This window comes from Silene latifolia, chromosome 10 (genome assembly GCF_048544455.1).
Source record: "Silene latifolia isolate original U9 population chromosome 10, ASM4854445v1, whole genome shotgun sequence".
In the NCBI taxonomy this organism is placed as follows: Eukaryota; Viridiplantae; Streptophyta; class Magnoliopsida; order Caryophyllales; family Caryophyllaceae; genus Silene; species Silene latifolia.
In genome coordinates, this window is record NC_133535.1 from 160,089,263 (window position 1) to 160,108,320 (window position 19,058).

General features: G+C 36.6%; 3 protein-coding genes across 3 annotated transcripts; all 3 read left to right on the top strand.

Annotated features, from left to right (window-relative positions):
* Nucleotides 1-1,605: 1,605 nt before the first annotated feature.
* On the top strand, nt 1,606-4,371 carry LOC141606689 (uncharacterized). Its single transcript, XM_074425927.1, has 3 exons — nt 1,606-3,168; nt 3,352-3,555; nt 3,777-4,371. The coding sequence occupies exons 1-3, from the start codon at nt 1,939-1,941 to the stop codon at nt 3,921-3,923; spliced, it is 1,581 nt and encodes a 526-aa protein (XP_074282028.1). The 5' UTR covers nt 1,606-1,938; the 3' UTR covers nt 3,924-4,371.
* A 2,794-nt stretch (nt 4,372-7,165) lies between these two features.
* Nucleotides 7,166-10,183, top strand: LOC141606687 (uncharacterized). The gene is made up of 3 exons (XM_074425926.1): nt 7,166-8,956; nt 9,139-9,327; nt 9,549-10,183. The coding sequence occupies exons 1-3, from the start codon at nt 7,718-7,720 to the stop codon at nt 9,702-9,704; spliced, it is 1,584 nt and encodes a 527-aa protein (XP_074282027.1). The 5' UTR covers nt 7,166-7,717; the 3' UTR covers nt 9,705-10,183.
* Nucleotides 10,184-15,488: 5,305 nt separating this feature from the next.
* On the top strand, nt 15,489-18,722 carry LOC141606685 (F-box/LRR-repeat protein At1g06630-like). The gene is made up of 3 exons (XM_074425923.1): nt 15,489-17,480; nt 17,658-17,852; nt 18,077-18,722. Exons 1-3 carry the CDS (start codon nt 16,227-16,229, stop codon nt 18,230-18,232), a joined length of 1,605 nt encoding a protein of 534 aa, XP_074282024.1. The 5' UTR covers nt 15,489-16,226; the 3' UTR covers nt 18,233-18,722.
* The last annotated feature ends 336 nt before the right edge of the window (nt 18,723-19,058 follow it).

Genomic DNA, 19,058 nt, shown 5'->3' on the forward strand with positions numbered 1-19,058 from the left:
ACCTAAAATAATACTTCAATCTTGGGAAAAATTCTTGCACTGAAAGAATAAAATGGACATCAATTTCTTGCAACCAAGTGACTCCAATGGCACAAGATTCACAGTCCATTTTTCTTAAGATCATTGCTTTTGGTCTGAAATAAGACGGGTAACATGTCATCATTTTACAAAAAAATATTGTTATTTTCTGATAACATGTTACCATTATTGTTGACATCATTTTCAGGGTAAAAAATGACACCTCTAGTCATAACATTTTGTGAATTAATTGGTTACATTTTCTTAAAAATGACAACATTTTATCCGTCTGACAAATAAGACCAAAAGTGTCCGTCTGAAACAAGAATTTGTGCAAGATTCATTAGCCAGACCATGAATAATGTGTGTCTGAAATCTTACAAATTCTAGGTGACAATTTATGACATGGAAGATTTGTTTGTTTATGTCAAGAACTGTTTCGTGAGTTAGCAATTCTTATTTGTGACGACGATATCCGTCACAAGCTTGTGACGGATACCGTTTCCTCTCACAAAATGTCCATTGAGAGGTGAGTGAGAACCACATGGGAGTGCCCCCACCTTGTCCCCTCTCCCTTTTTGTGAGAGGTCACAAGCTTATGACGGGATTAGCCCGTCACAAGCCAGACTAGCTATTCGTGAGTACACCAAGAAGTTGCTACATGCCTATGTGTTGATAATGAAGTGGAATTTTATTGGGTGCAAATTTCAAATTGGTTGAGTTAACCTATTGCGAGGACTCCCGGAAATCTCGGCTAAGAAAATTTATCCCATTATTTTGGGTAATTGTTTATAGAATTTCCCTAAATATGGTCAAAAGTTATGCTTTTAAAATCATGATAAAATAAATATTTTGTGTTTCTATATAATTTTTTTTAAATACTCGGGACATAAAGTTTAATAACCATGTGGATAAATATAAGACTAAAACTGCGGATGTGAATGGCTATTATTATCAAAAGGTTATTCATATAAGCTATTTACAACAGTATAGTTGGTGTAAAACTCTACTCAAATACCCTCAAATAATAAACTTTTTTATATTTTTTTCTAAAATTCTTTTATATATACCCGTGCAACTTTGCACGGGTCCTAAACTAGTTGGCCAATATGCCGTTTACCAAACAACGCCAGTATGATCAAATAATTAGGAAGAAAATATTTTATTGTAGTATATTATTTAGGCGGAAAAATTCTAACTTTGTTAATCTTTTACAGTAGTATATATAATAGGGGATTCTCATTGATTTACTTTCATTTTTTTTCTACCAATTCTTTTTATCTGTCACTTCTCTTCACTGTGTATTGACATATTTTACATTTGTAGCCACAATTGTACCCTGATTATAAGCTGAAAGTCTACCATCCGTTACAAGCTTACAACAGGTCAACTACTATCCATATGGTTAGATAAGACAAATCATATTGCTACTCTCTGACACTTTGTTTTTGTCTTATTTACCCACATGGGTAGTACTTGGCCCGTTAAAAACTTGCGACGGATATGTCCATCACAAATGAGAATTGTGACACACTTGTACCGTAAATAACTTGATAACATGCATTTGACCTTAAAGTGACTCAATTCAAAGTTACCCTCCGATTGACCCGATTACACGGTTTGGTCTTTTATGGGTGTCTTGGGCTTATTTGGCGCCAATAAATAACATATTTGGCGCCAACTGATAATGGTACAATCATATACAGTAATTATTTTCTAAACAATGGAAGCCCAACTATAAACCCTTTTTCTCCTTCACATTTCCGTGCTCTCTGAATTATGTTCTCATCCGATCCGACCCAAATGTTTATTGTTGTATACACATTTCCTGTACAAGTGATTTGAGGTATGTTTCTGAATTTTAATTTATGGTAGTATTTATCAGCATGAATTGTGAATTGGGTATTTGTTAGATAGTGCATGCCAACTGTTCGACGAAATTCCTGTGAGAAAATCATGGGGTTTGGGGAAAATGTAGCGAAGATGCAAAGGGGTACATGTGATAGGATTTCGGAGCTCCCGAAATTTATACTACATACTATTCTCTCAATGCTTGATACTAAAGAGGTGTGTCGCGCTAGTGTATTGTCTAAGAGGTGGTACGAAGCTTGGTCTTCTGTTCCGGTGTTGGAATTTCAGCTTCGGTACTTCCAGAAATATGGGGATTCTCTCTATAACTGTAGTGTCAATACACTGGAACGGTTTGTGGGATTCATAGATAAGACGATGCAAAGATACTCTATGCAGAAGTATAGAATAACAAAAATGCACCTTAGGCTTCCTAAGATTGATGAAAAGCTAGTGTCTTTGATTGACAAATGGATATTGATCGCTGTGCAAAATCAAATCGAGAATTTCGAAATCAGGGTTCTTAACTACAGGCTGCCCGAGATTCTATTTAGTGCAAAATCGCTTAAAGTTTTGAAATGTGAGCGCGTCAAATTGCCATATTATGAGACTATGGAGCTCGTCTCTCTCGAATACTTAACTATTTACTTGGACACTGTTGATGAGGATATGCTCCAAAGAATTATCTCTTCCTCCCCCTTGGTTGAGTTAGATATTAAACGTGGCTACTCCCTTGTAAATATTTCACTGCCTTGGATGGAAAAAGGTAATGGAGGAGACAAATGTACTACTAGTGGAAAAATGCAATCCAAACTTCAAGAATCTCCGCTTCAAAAGTTTGTTTACAGTGGTCTTGGTCCCTATATGCCGTGGCCATGGAATATGAATATAGTTGCATTGAAAAATTTAAGAAAATTGGAGTTCGGTTTTGCTTCTATTACTGATGATATTGTTTCTGAGCTGGCATGTGGGCTTGTAGCTTTAGAAAGTTTAGTACTATTGCAGTGCTTAAATCTGAAATGCATTAAGATCTCAAGCAATTCACTTAAGCAACTTCGAATTGCCAATGAATTACATTTCATTGAGGTAACGATTGATGCCCCTAAATTGCTCGAGTTTTCATACAACACTGAAATAGAGACCTCCCTGTCGTTAGTTAGGGTTCCAGATCATTGTAATGCCCAATTCCTTCCAGTGGAACCTGATCCTCTCACCACTGTTTGGCTTGTTGAGCTGAAGAAGTTTCTTGTAGAGACAAACTTCTTCAAGTCTCTAGTTATTGAGGTTCCTATCCCTCATAAGGTATGAATTTATATAAAGTACATTTCATGATTTCTTTATTAGGTGTAATTTTCTTATCCACTAATGACCATGTACAGTTGTATCGCGATTCTGTATTTTTTTTTAGCACGGGATCATACATTATTACCTAGTGTACTGAATTGTCTGATGATAGTAATGGCGACTATGTTGGCATCTATACAGATTCTGGTCGATGAGGACGTACTGAGGAATACTGGTACTGGCCTACCATACAAACTCAGTGAGTTAAAGCTGTATTGCCTGTGTGGGATAAGTGCTTTGAATCTTACAGGATTTTCAGTTGCGGCGTTTCTGGATGCATTGTTTTGGTGTTGCCACCCTGATGTGCTGTCAATACCGACAAGTTTACAGAATTCGGATTCTGAGGTACCTTTTGCTTTACATATCTATCGAGTAGTAAAAACCAGGAATTTCGCCCTAGTGCATTTATAATATTCTGGGTCGTTCAGCAAGCTTGAATCGTGAAAGTATTAGGCAAATTCAAGTACCTGACACATAATTTCCATTTTCCACCATATAATGCATCTTTTTCTGGACTGGATCGTATCATTCAGACCCTCTTATGTTTCCCTACTTTGTTTTTACAGTTGATTTTGAATGTCCTGAAGAGCAAAGTGCATTGCTATAAGCATCCCCTGACAAGCATCGAAGTTGAAGGTGCGGATTGCTCTAGCTTACTCCCAGAACCATCAAAAATTGAGACCAGGTTTAGACTATTCTGGTGCCAAGTTTAGCTTACAGAAGAAAGTCTTAAATACGTGTATCTAGTCCTGGATTCATGCGTGCTCCTGTGGTGAACTCGCGACCGAGTGGAAAATGAAGACTATATGTTGGAATAGTAGGGACCTTGGTGATGCGGACACCCTTGTTTTTCCATATCTGAAATGGTGTCCGCAACTACAATGTCTCCATTTTGTTTATCTAGGAAACTAAATGTATGACTAATGACGCCATAATTAAAACTAACTAAATCGCCCGTTTCCCTTTTGATGTAAGTGGTTGGCTTCTTTTGCGATTGGACTGACGTTGTCTAAGCATTCCGTATAAAACTGGCATCGTGTTATCCTGTATTAATTGTAGTCTGTACCCGACTATGGAATTATATTGTATGCATTTCTGTATTCTGTATGCTATTGATCTACGTACTCGCTTATATTGATTATTGGTGATTGGAGATTTTAATCGACTTGAGTTGATTTATTTTTCTGATTAATTTACCTCATATATCCGAATTGGGAAGTTCTTTCAGAATTTCCAAAATTAACAAAGCCTAATAAAAACGTCATTGATATACAAGGACCTTATAATTCTTGTACATCTACAGTAGTTAGACGCCGTATACCTGTCAAATGGATCTGGGAGGTCACTTGACGGGCAGGTAGAATATGGTTGGGCTATATGGCTAGGGTCCTGCTATATATCGTCGACAATTTACTAATTATCGTCGACATTTAAGGTAAATTTCCAAGTTTGGCCTTCATAACATAACTCCATTTCCGTCTCACTAAAACACGACTCAATTTCCGTCTCACTAAAATACAAGTCAATTTCCGTCTCACTAAAATCTCTCCAACAAAAAAAAAGACGGTTTTTCAAAAAAAAAAAATCGTAATTTAATATACGAACTTTTCGATTAAAACGGTTTTAAACATATCGACTAATGACGGTAATAACGATCAAGCTAGTAACGATGTTCAAGAGATATGTTTACGTTTCAAGTTTATGATTTGACGAACGGATTAGCGATTATCGATCGACGCACCCAAAACTAATTTAAGACGGAAATTAATAATTTTTTTTTAAAAAAAAAATTGTTGAAAAAGGGCCTGGATGAAGAAATTTTTCATTCCAGACCAAGGTCCGGACAAAGAAATTTTTCTTCCAGACCATGGTCCGGACAAAAATATTTTTCGTCCAGACCCAGGTCCAGACGGAAAATATTTTCGTCCAGACCCAGGTCCAGACGGAAAATATTTTTGTCATGTAAGTTTTCATTGTCACATTATTAACAATTCTCATATTAGGAACATTTTTCGCGAAAATAAATTAAAAATAATATTTGAACATGTCTTTTAATAAACAAGAATTTTGGGATTAAAATCTAATCAATAATTTTGATTTTCAATAATAGTAAAATATTTAATTAACAAATTTTATTCTTAAAAATAAGATATGTGGTTAGTTGCATACTAGTCGAGATCCCGCGCACATGCGCAGTATACATAGTCCTTTTATTTTTTTTAGTGTACTACTTATAAATTTTAGGTTTAGATTACATAAATTCATATTTAATCTCAATTAATTACATTTTGATTTGAGAAAAAAAAAATCTCAAAGTTAAATAAGATAATTGAGTAATTTCAGGAAATGAGTATTTTTTCTGAGAATATTTTATATTTTATATATTTAAAGTTTAATAGTGAAAAGATTATTATTTTTAAATAAGAGATTAGTTTAATGAATGAAAATCTATTTTATTTACATATTTAGGCTAGAACAGTTTAGAATGACAACTTTTGAGAATTTTTATTTTCTAGTAAATAAGGGGATGAGAAAAGAAGTTAAAACTGAAAAACTAATCAAAAGGGTTGATTATTATGATTAATGTTATGAGATGTGTATTTTAGTGATTTTTTTTAACATAAAAAATGATAATCATTTTATTATTTTTTTCTCAAATTATTTATTAGAAAGCTTTTTTTTGTCATAAAGATAATAATAGTTTAGTTTTTCTCATGAATTGATGATATAATAGATATTTATTAACATTGCATAGTTTCCTAATATAACCTTGAGCATTTAGAGGGAAACTTTTCAAGAAGTCTTATTCTCTTAGTTATATGGGGGATTAAGAGGAACTTATGGGGTTGATTTGCTATATCTATAAGTTAAGAGGCTTAATTGCACATAATATCACACTTTTTTTTTTTGGCAGCAGTAAAGGAAGGTACACATAACTAATCATGGCCTTACAGACAAGACATGAGCGATATTATTAAACAACCTATAGGTAAGTAACTAAAAGATAAACAGTGAAAGGAGGAACTAAGGGAAAGGATATCATCAAGGATCTCCTTAATGAGATGGTGTGTCTTGCCGATATCTGCAAAAAACGCGACAATAGGAAGACAGACAGAAGAAACCTCCAATTGCCACACATTTTGCTTTTTCGCCCAATAGAGGACTTGCCGAATTCCGAGTGCTTCCACCTGTAAAGCTGTTTCAGCCTTTATTGCTTTACTCGTTTCAAAAAGGATGTCCCCAACAACCGAGAACACAACCCACCCTATCCCCGCTTTTTCCCTAGATTTCCAACCTGCATCAACCATGATCGGTACACAATCACAATTGCCAAATGGTTTAACCACACGAACATGTTTACTTTTCCGAAGCCAGTGCATGCGTTCATCTTCCATTACTAGATTTCTCGTCATATCAACCTCCTGAGATTTGCTATATTTCGCAAATATTATTTAAATGGGTAAAATGTATAGTAAAAGAACATTAAATTTTTTTTGCTCAAGTGAAGGATTAAACCCATAACTTTTTGGTAAAAACAAGTATCACCAACCACTAGACCAACATAATTAATGTGATCATACTCATCAAATTTGTATTAATTTTTGGAAAAGGAGTGCAGATGCATACCTTGCATCCCCAAGAGAACCGCATTTGCGTGCATAAGTGCACGAGAACTACACTAGTGAAACATCTACTGGGATTAGAGATGGAAGTGGCTTGAGCGGCTTGTGCCTCGTGTCATCCCACCGTACTAAGAGAAAAAAAATGGCATGGCCCCGACACAAAAAAGGTAGGCTTTGTATCGTGTAATGCCGATGAAATGTAAATGACGGTCCATACACGACTCATGCCGTGTCCTGTTGTGTCTTGTTTGAGCATGTCCATATAAATCCTCCACTACAGTCTTATTTTTTAATAATTTGAATGTGCATAGACGTGCCAAAGTGTGTCGTGCCGTGCAGCTACACTTTTTTTTCCTCAAACATCGGTCATAGCACGCTGGGCGGTGCCAAAACATTGTCATGCTAAAATGGGCCTTGAGGCGTGCCGGGGCGTGTCAGCCCAACAGACCACGTGCCTACTTTCATCTCTAACTAGAACAACCTATTTTAAACCCTTTTACAAAACCAATGTTTACCATTTTTTTTTTCAAAAAATATATATAATGTTGGAAGTGTAAATAAATTGTAAATTTGGTCACTTTGGAAAAAAATATTTCAAATTTGAATTCCGATCAGCCAAACACAATTTTGGATAGGAAATGGAAAAGGGTTTATTCAAATTTTAGTAGGTATACTAAAACAAATAATTAAATTCATCATTCTGCCGTGCTCTCCGAGTTATGTTTCCATCCGATCCGACCCAAATGTTTATTGTCATAGACTTGTACAAGTGATTTGAGGTATGTTTTCTGAATTTTAATTTGTAGTAAAGATATGAATTATGATCAAGAACTGTGAATTGGGTATTTGTTGGATTAGCTAAAGATTAGGAATTTAGATAGTGCATGCCAACTGTTCGACGAAATTCCTGTGAAAAAATCATGGGGTTTGAGGAAAATGTAGTAAAGATGCAAAGGGATACAGTTGATAGAATTTCGGAGCTTCCGGAATTTATCCTGCATACTATTCTCTCAATGCTCGATACTAAAGAGGTGTGTCGCGCTTGTATATTGTCCAAGAGGTGGTATGGAGCTTGGTCTTCTGTTCCGGTTTTGGACTTTCAGCTTCGGTACTTTCAGAAATATGGGGATTATCCGGGCAACTGTGATGACGATACACTCAAACGGTTTGTGGGGTTCGTAGATAAGACGATGCAAAGATACTCTATGCATAAGTATAGAATCACAAAAATGTACCTTATGCTTCCTAAGAGTGCTGAAAAGCTAGTGTCTTTGATTGACAAATGGATAATGATTGCGGTGCAAAACCAAATTCAGGATTTCGGTATCAGGGTTGTTGGTGGATTTTACTACAGGCTGCCTGAGATTTTATTTTGTGCAAAATCGCTTAAAGTTTTGAAATGTAAGTTCGTCAAACTGCCATATTATAAGACTATGGAGCTCGTCTCTCTCGAATACTTAACTCTTTACTTGGACACTGTTGATGAGGATATGCTCCAAAGAATTATCTCTTCCTCCCCCTTGGTTGAGTTAGATATTAAACGTGGCTACCGCCTTGTAAATATTTCACTGCCTTGGATGGAAAAAGGTAATGGAGGAGACAAATGTACTACTAGTGGAACAATGCAATCCAACCATCAAGAATCTCCGCTTCAAAAGTTTGTTTACACTGGTCTTGGTCACCATATGCCGTGGCCATGGAATATGAATATAGTTGCATTGAAAAATTTAAGAAAATTGGAGTTCGATTTTGCTTCTATTACTGATGATATTGTTTCTGAGCTGGCATGTGGGCTTGTAGCTTTAGAAAGTTTAGCACTATCGCAGTGCTTTAATCTGAAATGCATTAAGATCTCAAGCAATTCACTTAAGCAACTTCGAATTGCCAATGAATTACATTTCATTGAGGTAACGATTGATGCCCCTAAATTGCTCGAGTTTTCATACAACACTGAAGTAGAGACCTCTCTGTCGTTAGTTAGGGTTCCAGATCATTGTAATGCTCAATTTCTTCCATTGGGTTCGGATCCTCTCACCACCGTTTGGCTTGTTGAGCTAAAGAAGTTTCTTGAAGAGACAAACTTCTTCAAGTCTCTAGTTATTGAGTTGCCTAACCCTCGTAAGGTATGAATTTATATAAAGTACATTTCATGATTTCTTTATTATGTGTAATTTTCTTATCCACTAATGACCATGTACAGTTGTATCACGATTCTGTATTTTTTTTAGTACGGGACCATACATTTTTACCTAGTGTACTGAATTGTCTGATGATAGTAATGGAGACTATGTTGGCATCTATACAGATTCTGGTCGATGAGGACATACTGAGGAATACTGGCCCACCATACAAACTCAGTGAGTTAAAGCTGTGTGGGATAGGTGCTTGGAATCTTGGAAAATTTTCAGTTGTGGGCTTTCTGGATGCATTGTTTCGGTGTTGCCACCCTGATGTGCTGTCATTAACGACAAGTTTACAGAATCCGGGTTCTGAGGTACCTTTTGTTTTACGTATGTTTCTAGTAGTAAAAATCAGGAGATTGCCTTGGTGCATTTTTTGTTTTCTGGGTCATTCATCATGCTTGAAGCGTGAAAGTATTAGCCAAATCCAAAGTACCTGACACATAATTTCAACCATTTAATGCAATCTATATCTGGGCTGGATCGTCTCCTTACAACTAAACCCTCGTATGTTTCCCAAACTTTGTTTTTACAGTTGATTTTGGATATTTTGAATATTCTGAAGCGTAAAGTGCATTGCTATACACATCCCCTGAGAAGCATCGAAGTTGAAGGTGCGGATTGCTCAAGCTTACTCTCGAAACCATCAAAATTTGAGATGAGGTTTAGACTGTCCTGGTGCCAAGTTTAGCTTACAGAAGAAAATCTTAATTACGTGTATCTAGTCCTGGATTCATGCGTGCTCCTGTGGTGAACTCGCCGCCGAGTGGAAAATGAAGACTATATGTTGGAATAGTAGGGACCTTGGTGATGCGGACACCCTTGTTTTTCCATATCTGAAATGGTGTCCGCAACTACAATGTCTCCATTTTGTTTATCTAGGAAACTAAATGTATGACTAATGACGCCATAATTAAAACTAACTAAATCGCCCGTTTCCCTTTTGATGTAAGTGGTTGGCTTGTTTTGCGATTGGACTGACGTTGTCCAAGCATTCCGTATAAAACTGGCATCGTGTTATCCTGTATTAATAGTAGTCTGTACCCGACTATGGAATTATATTGTATGCATTTCTGTATTCTGTATGCTATTGATCTACGTACTCGCTTATATTGATTATTGGTGATTGGAGATTTTAATCGACTTGAGTTGATTTATTTTTCTGATTAATTTACCTCATATATCCGAGATTGGGAAGTTCTTTCAGAAATTCCAAAATTAACAAAGCCTAATAAAAACACCATTGATATACAACGACCTTATAATTCTTGTACATTTACAGTAGTTAGACGCCGTATATCTGTCAAATGGATCTCGGAGGTCAGATCTTGACGGGCAGGTAGAATATGATTGGGCTATATACCTATGGCTTATGGGTCAGATTAAAGTTGGAATATGGCAAAACTATTTTTGACTCGTACTTCAACGCTATATGTGTCGGGTAATTATGACCCGTATTCCTAAATAACTTGATACCAACAAACTCGAAATGGCCCGATTGACCACAATTAATACAAAACGGCGGAGATGTGAGGGGACACGGAAATTGGACCACTGGATACCCTCTTTTGGGGTTGTCCGTAGATGGAAATTTCTCTACCAAAACAACAACTTGGTTAGTGCAAGGTTTGTTCGATCAAGCTCTTGACAAATGTGTATTTGAATATTTCAGTGGATTTGGAAATTGAATATTTCAGTGGATTTGGAATTTTTTCTTTGGAAAGCCTGTGTTGACGGTCTTCCAACGAAAAGTAGACTGTTCAAGAGTCATATTGATGTCTCACCTCATTGTGTTTTGTGCAACAATTCTATTGAAAGCAAAGATCATTTCTTTTACGAATGTCCCTTGATTTGGTCTGTCATCCAAGACCTGAACATTAATAGTTCAACGAGTTTTGTCAAATTATGATAATATTACAAGCCAAAGTTTTCTAACGAAACTTAATTATCTCAAAGATTAAATCCCAAAAGATGATTTCATTAAGATTATTTTTATTTGGTGAATGCATGGTTTCATAGAAATGATATTATCTTTAATAATGTTAATTTAAGTATCAGCAAACTTATTACATTATGTAATAATAGCACTAAGACCTGGAATGTGACTAGATTTAAGGATCTCAACAATCCCGGAATAGAAGAGCCAGCTAGAAACAACTCTAGTAAGGAAGAGATTTGGTGGGAAAAACCTACAAACGGTTTCCTAAAACTAAATTTTGACGGGTCGAGAATAGAAGGTAATAAAGATGCTTTAGGATATTCTATAAGAGATCACAATGGTAAAGTCGTTTTGTTGGGAGCAAAAAAGTGCGGATCCAATAGTATCCTTATTGCGGAAGCTCTCGCTTTAAAAGAAGGTATTTTAGAAGCTAAACACTTAGGAATCTCAAAGTTAATTGTGGAGGTTGATAATTTAAGTGTTATTAACTCAATTGGAGATACTTGGCAAATTCCTTGGGAAAGTTCTAGTATTGTAAGCTAGGTAGCACCAAAACGGACACGGACACGGACACGGACACGACACGGACACGTGATACGGCATCTCATGAAATTTAGGACACGGGACACGCCTTTTGAATTTAATAAAATATATATTTTATTGTTATAAATAATGTATAATTTTAGTTTTGTAATGTTTTTGTTATTAAATTTAGATAAATGAAGGTCAAATTTGACCATATGACTATAACTATTCTCATTTCTCACCCAAACCCATCTTTTAATCGATCTTTTTTGACATTTTATTTCTCGTCTAAACTATAACATGTTTAGGCGTGTGTCCGACGAGTGTCGGGTGTCCGAGTGTCGGACACGGTGTCGGACACAGTACGGCTAGCTAGGAGGAGTGTCCGTGCTACCTAGATTGTAAGGATGTGAAATTAGACCTTCATTTTTTTGATGAAGTGATAATTAAACATTACTTTCTTGAAGCCAACAAGGTTGCTGACTTCATGACTTCTATTGGACACTCATGTCCAACTCTTTCGAGGTGGTTTGATAGCCGGTGGCTTCAATTTACCTCCCTCATTCGAAAGGATGAGATATGTTGGTCCTACACTAGAGGATCAACCTAGTTTTCTTACCTAATAAAAAAAAAAGGATACTTAATTGTTTAAATCTCTCATTTTCCTATTAGAAATACAAATATTTGTGTGAGGCGGTTATACACAAGTCTATTGTAAAATGGTTTCTCCTAATAATTACTTTTACGGGTTTACCCACTTATAAAATTGTATTCGAATCCGTTTTAAACTATTATCAGTAAGACTCTCCCGAGTCTTAAGACTCTGCCACATCAACTTTCCACTAAGTTTTATTATTTCCTTATTATTCAGACTCACCTCAAACTCAGCTCATACTTTATACATTATCCGTAGACTCATCTCAGACTCTACTTTTCCACTTTACTCTTTTTTTTTTCACAAAAAGTAAATAACACATAGGATTAACTCATTAGTTAATTTTACTTTTACGGTGGGTCAAGGCTCATGTTTTTCCTAGGGTGATCGGTAGAGTTGAGTGGTCAGAGACTCTGCCACTGATCGCGAACAATGTTGTTTCTTTTGATTTATCATTAATGCAGTAAACCTTCGGAATGCAGTAAACCTTCGGGTTTTCCCCTCAAAAAAAAAAAAAAAAAGACTAACAATAATCTTAACCAAAGAAAGGTAATGAACACAGTTTTTGGCGCCAAAAAAATACAATTACCGCTCAACATTTCCAAAACTGCAAATTTACCCAGAAAATATGGAGGGAATCGAGTGAATTGAGTGTATTTTCCCAGAAACTGCAACAGTTCAATTCTGGAATTTATTGGCTCAATTGATTCAAATCCTTGCGGTATACTCTCCCTGTTTTCCATCTTCGATTTTTTTTTTAATTATGTTGCGTAAATTTGGTACATAATTGTTTGAATTATAGTTTGTATCATGAATATAAACTTGAATGGTGATTATGTGAATTGGGTATTTGTTAGATTAGCTAAAGATTAGAAATTTAGATAGTGCATGCCAAGTGTTTGATGAAATTACTCTGAGAAAAAAATCATGAATGTTGGGAAAAAGACAGCAGAGATGCAAAGGGGTAATGTTGATAGAATTTCGGACCTTCCGGATTTTATCCTTCATGACATTCTCTTAATCCTCGATACCAAAGAGGCGGGTCGTACTAGTGTATTGTCTAAGAGGTGGTATAGAGCTTGGGCTTCCATTCCGGTTTTGGTTTTTCAGCCTCGCTACTTTAAGATAGATGTGTATAGTGCTTGTTATGAGGAGACTGAGAATGATAAACTTCAACATTTTGTGGAAGTCGTAAATGAGACCATGCTAAGATACTTCATTCTAAAGTATAGAATAAGAAAGATGTATCTAGAGGTTCCTGTAGTTGATGAACACCTAGAAAATTTGGTTGACAGATGGATAAAGATCGCCGTGCTAAACCAAATCGAGGAATTGGAAATCTGCATTCATGGTGAAATTGACTGCATGCTGCCTGAGTTTCTGTTTTGTGCAAAATCGCTGAAAGTTCTAAAATGTCAAAACCGTATTATGAGATAATGGAACTTGCCTCTCTCACACATTTGACGTTAGAGCAGATGTCTGTAGATGAGGATATGCTTCAAAGAATTATTTCTTCTTGCCCTTTGGTTGAATTAGATATTACACACGAATACCTTGATGAAGTTTCGCTTCCTTGGACAAGAAAAGTTGATGGAAGAGTCGACCGTTGTGGTAGTGGAACAACCCGATCCAACCTCCAAGCATCTCCACTTCAAAAGTTTGTTTTTTGTAGTCTTGGTGTGCATTTGCCATGGCCGTGGAATGTGAATGTGACGGCATTGAAAAACTTGAAGACGGTAGAGATTAGTTGCGCGGCTATTACAGATGCAATTGTTTCTGAGCTGGCATATGGGCTTATAGCGCTTGAAAAGTTAGCATTGAATTCATGTGTAAGGTTGAAATATGTTAAGATCTCAAGCCTATCGTTGAAGGATTTTCAAATTCAGGATACCCTAGACTTCATGAATGTTGAATTTCCAGATGCAGATGGCTGAAACAGTTTCTCATGGATACAAAGTTTCTCATGGATACAAAGTTATTCAAATCTCTAGAGATGGACTTGTGTCATGCTGATCAGGTATGATGTATGGCCGTTTCATGATATAGTTATTCTGTTTGCGTAATATTTTCGTGGTTGTGTTGTGTGTTTTCGATCAGGGTTATGCGCTCTTACCTAGTAATGCAACTATGGAAGAAAATAATGAAGATTATGTTTGTATCCATGTAGATTGAGGTAGAAGAGGACCAACTGAACAGTGTTAATACTGGCCCATCATTCAAACTCCGTGAATTAAAGCTGCTTGAAACACGACCTTGGCACTCTACGGAATCTTCACTCAGGACCTTTCTGGATGGACTGTTTTGGTGTTGCCACCCTGATGTGCTGTCAATTACAACTAATTTACAGAATTCGGCTACTAAGGTATGCTATATTGCATGGTTTTATGGCTGTGGTATTAGTTGTATGACCAAAATCACTCGAATCTGAATGACCAAACAGAATTCAATTAAACATACCCTGAATGACCTGGTTTCTAGGTGGACTCTTCTGTGTCCTCTACGACCATTATCTCCACAATTCCTCTTTTTTGGATTCGAGTACACTTGTGTGTCTCAAAACTTGTTGGTCTTCTTGTTTATATGGATTGTATATATAGCCACATAGGTGATATATATGTGACCCTAGCTGGAATGAATGTACTTCTTGCCTTGCGGATGTATTGAGTTATACACACTTGGACGCCTTAGTGTGATACGACATATGAGCATATTTCTGAGATAATCTCGGTCTTATGAAATGTATACATATCTTAAAGCTGGTTAGGTCATCTGGGGGTTTATACTCATTGAAGGCAGTGTTGACTGTTGAGTAATTCATCTCTAGTACGAAATCTTCAGCTCCTTGAAACCTTAATTTGCCATTTTGTTTTGGCAGTTGATCATGAGCATCCTCGGGGAAAAAGTTGATTGTTGGAAGGATCCTTTAAAGAGCATTGAAGTTGAAGGCATTGAATCCCCTCAATTACTTTCATATTCATCTAAGCTCGAGATTAGGCTCATGTTGTCTTGGTAGTCACTACATATAGACGTATCTAAAATGAGGTATGTTGCAAGAAATACAGTTTTGTATGTGTTTTTGCTTTTCTATTGGCTATATGGTTCATCCGGTGGAGTGATCGAGTTTCAAGAAACAGTGAACGGTCCTAGTAATACATGTACAACTCCTGAACTGGCAGTTATCAGTTGATTTCAATGTATCTTCACTTCCTCTTTTGGAGTCTGGATTTTTTTTATAAAAATATAGAATTTAAATCGAGAATAAAGATTAAAACGATTTTGAAGAACGAAGTAAAACTTAAGGCTTAAGGGTCCCCTTAAGTTTTAAGGTAAAATCCTGACCCGAAATTATCCAAACGACTCAGAACGACCCGGCCCTAAATAACCTGATCTTAATGACTGTTCCAAAAATGACCCCAATAATTATTTAACCTGAAGTGACCCGGCCCGATAATTATTTGACCTGAAGTGACAAAACCCGAACCCAACCCGAATGACCCATATGCTAATCTTATACCTAACAAACCCTAAACGGATCCACACCCGAACTAACCAACCCACCCATTGACCGTACTTTTTTTTTCTTCTAATCATTGACCCGAAAATATCCCGACCTAAAATAACCCAGCCAGCTTGACCCGAAAATGAACCGACCAACATACCTGAAAAATACCGGAAATCGGAAACAACCCAACCCGATAATATGATAAATTTGAACTGACTCGATCCAAACTGACCCAACCCGATTGACCCGTTTATCAAGTTTAGACCTTAGAGAGTATATCCACTACACATGTGAACATGTCCACTTACTCACCTGTCTACTCAGTTTTTGGCGCCAAAAAAAAACCGATGTACTCCACAATTTATCCCCAATTTATTAGGTCTACCCATTTTTCCAAGCAAATAAGTTACGGAGTAGTATTTTCTGCAAAATTGACCCTGAAATTATGAAGGGATTCAACTGAATTTACCGGGTATATGTTTTTATTTTCTTCCATTTATTTCAGAATTTTAATTTGTAGTAAAGATATGAAACATGAAATGTGAATTGGGTATTTGTTAGATTAGTTTAAGATTAGGAATTTACATAGTGCATGCCAACTGTTCGACGAAATTCCTGTGAGAAAATCACGGGGTTTGGGGAAAATGTAGCAAAGATGCAAAGGGGTACTATTGATAGAATTTCGGAGCTTCCAGACTTTATCCTGCATAGTATTCTCTTAATGCTCGATACTAAAGAGGTGTGTCGCGCTAGTGTATTGTCTAAGAGATGGTATGGAGCTTGGTCTTCTGTTCCGGTTTTGGACTTTCAGCTTCGGTACTTTCAGAAATATGGGGATGATCTCTATAACTGTGATGACAATACACTGGAACGGTTTGTGGGTTTCATAGATAAGACGATGCAAAGATACTCTATGCAGAAGTATAGAATAACCAAAATGCACCTTTTGCTTCCTAAGATTGATGAAAAGCTAGTGTCTTTGATTGACAAATGGATAATGATTGCGGTGCAAAACCAAATTCAGGATTTCGGTATCAGTGTTGTTGTTGGTGGATATTACTACAGGCTGCCCGAGATTTTATTTTGTGCAAAATCGCTTAAAGTTTTGAAATGTAAACGCGTCAAATTGCCATATTATGAGACTATGGAGCTCGTCTCTCTCGAATACTTAACTATTTACTTGGACACTGTTGATGGGGATATGCTCCAAAGAATTATCTCTTCCTCCCCCTTGGTTGAATTAGATGTTACAGCTGACAAGTGCCTTGTAAATATTTCACTCCCTTGGATGAAAAAGGGTAATGGAGGAGACAAATGTCGTAGTAATGGAACAATGCAATCCAACCTCCAAGAATGTCCGCTACAAAAGTTTGTTTATGGTAGTTTTTACGGCGTCGATATGCTGTGGCCATGGAATATAAATGTGGTTGCATTGAAAAATTTGAGAAAACTGGAGTTTACTTGTGTTCCTATAACAGATGATATTGTTTATGAGTTGGCATGTGGGCTTGTAGCTTTAGAAAGTTTAGTACTATCGGATTGCTTTAATCTGAAATGCATTAAGATCTCAAGCAATTCACTCATGCAATTTCGAATTGCCCATGCATTAGACTTCATTAAGGTAACGATTGATGCTCCAAAATTGCTCGAGTTTTCATTCAACACTGAAGTAGGGACCTCTCTGTCGTTAGTTAGGGTTCCAGATCATTGTAATGCTCAATTTCTTCCATTGTGTCCGGATCCTTTCAGCACCGTTTGGCTTGTTGAGCTGAAGAAGTTTCTTGTAGAAACGAACTTCTTCAAGTCTCTAGTTATTGAGTTGTCTGACCCGTCTTACCCTCTTGAGGTATGAATTTATATATATTTCATGATCTATTTGTTATGTGTAGTTTTCTTATCCACTAATGACCATGTACAGTTGTATCACGATTCTGTATTTTTTTTAGTACGGGACCATACATTTTTACCTAGTGTACTGAATTGCCTGATGATAGTAATGGCGATTATGTTGGCATCTATACAGATTGTGATCGATGAGGACGAACTGAGGAATACTGTTACTGGCCTACCATACAAACTCAGTGAGTTAAAGCTGTGTGGGATAAATGATTGGAATCGTACAGAATTTTCAGTTGTGGCCTTTCTGGATGCATTGTTTTTGTGTTGCCACCCTGATGTACTGTCACTAACGACAAGTTTAGAGAATTCGGCTTCTGAGGTACCTTTTGTTTTACCTATGTTTCTAGTAGTAAAATCAGGAGATTGCCTTGGTGCATTTTTGTTTTGTTTTCTGGGTCATTCATCATGCTTGAAGCGTGAAAGTATTAGCCAAATCCAAAGTACCCGACACATAATTTCAACCATTTAATGCAATCTATATCTGGGCTGGATCGTCTCCTTACGACTAAACCCTCGTATGTTTCCCAAACTTTGTTTTTACAGTTTATTTTGAATATTTTGAATATTCTGAAGCGTAAAGTGCATTGCTATACACATCCCCTGAGAAGCATCGAAGTTGAAGGTGCGGATTGCTCAAGCTTACTCTCGAAAACATCAGAAATTGAGATGAGGTTTAGACTGTCCTGGTGCCAAGTTTAGCTTACAGAAGAAAATCTTAAATACGCGCATCTAGACCTGGATTCATGCGTGTTCCTGTTGTGAACTCGCCACTGGGTGGAAAATCAAGACTATGTGTTGGAATAGTAGGGACTTTGGTGACGCGGACACCCCTGTCGTTCCATATCTGAAATGTTGTCCGCAACTACAGCGTCTCTATTTTGTTTAAGACTAACTAAATCGCCTGTTTCCCTTTCTTGTGGTTTTGATGCTGTTGATCTAAGTGGTGGGCTTCTTTTGCGATGGAATGACGTTTCTTATAAAACTGGCATCGTATTAGCTTTGTTTAAAATTGTAGTTTGTACCCGACTATGGAATTACTCCGTATATTGTACGAGTACATTTCTGTATGCTGTTGATCTACGTACTCGCCTATATTTATTTTTGGACTAACTCGAGTGTATTTATATTTCGATTTGATTGACTCGACCTGAATCCAACCTAATTACCCGTTTGACAAATCTACTCAAAACTATACTTAAAAAGATAAAATAGATACTTTTTCGAACATTTTTATTTTAAAACCGATAATACCATTTTAATAGAGACTTACCGACTTACCCACTTAAAAATGATCATGTAAAAAACCTAAAACGTTTTATATCCTTTTCAGGAGAACTGTTGACTAGAAATTTATTAGGTCTAAGTTTTTGGCGCCAAAAAAATATACCGATGCACTCCAGTCTCCACAATTTATCCCCGATTTATTAGGTCTAATCATTTTGTGCAAATTAACTCAGAAATCATGAAGAGAATCAATTGAATTTGCCGGGGGTATACTCTGGTATATGTTATTGTTACAGTATGC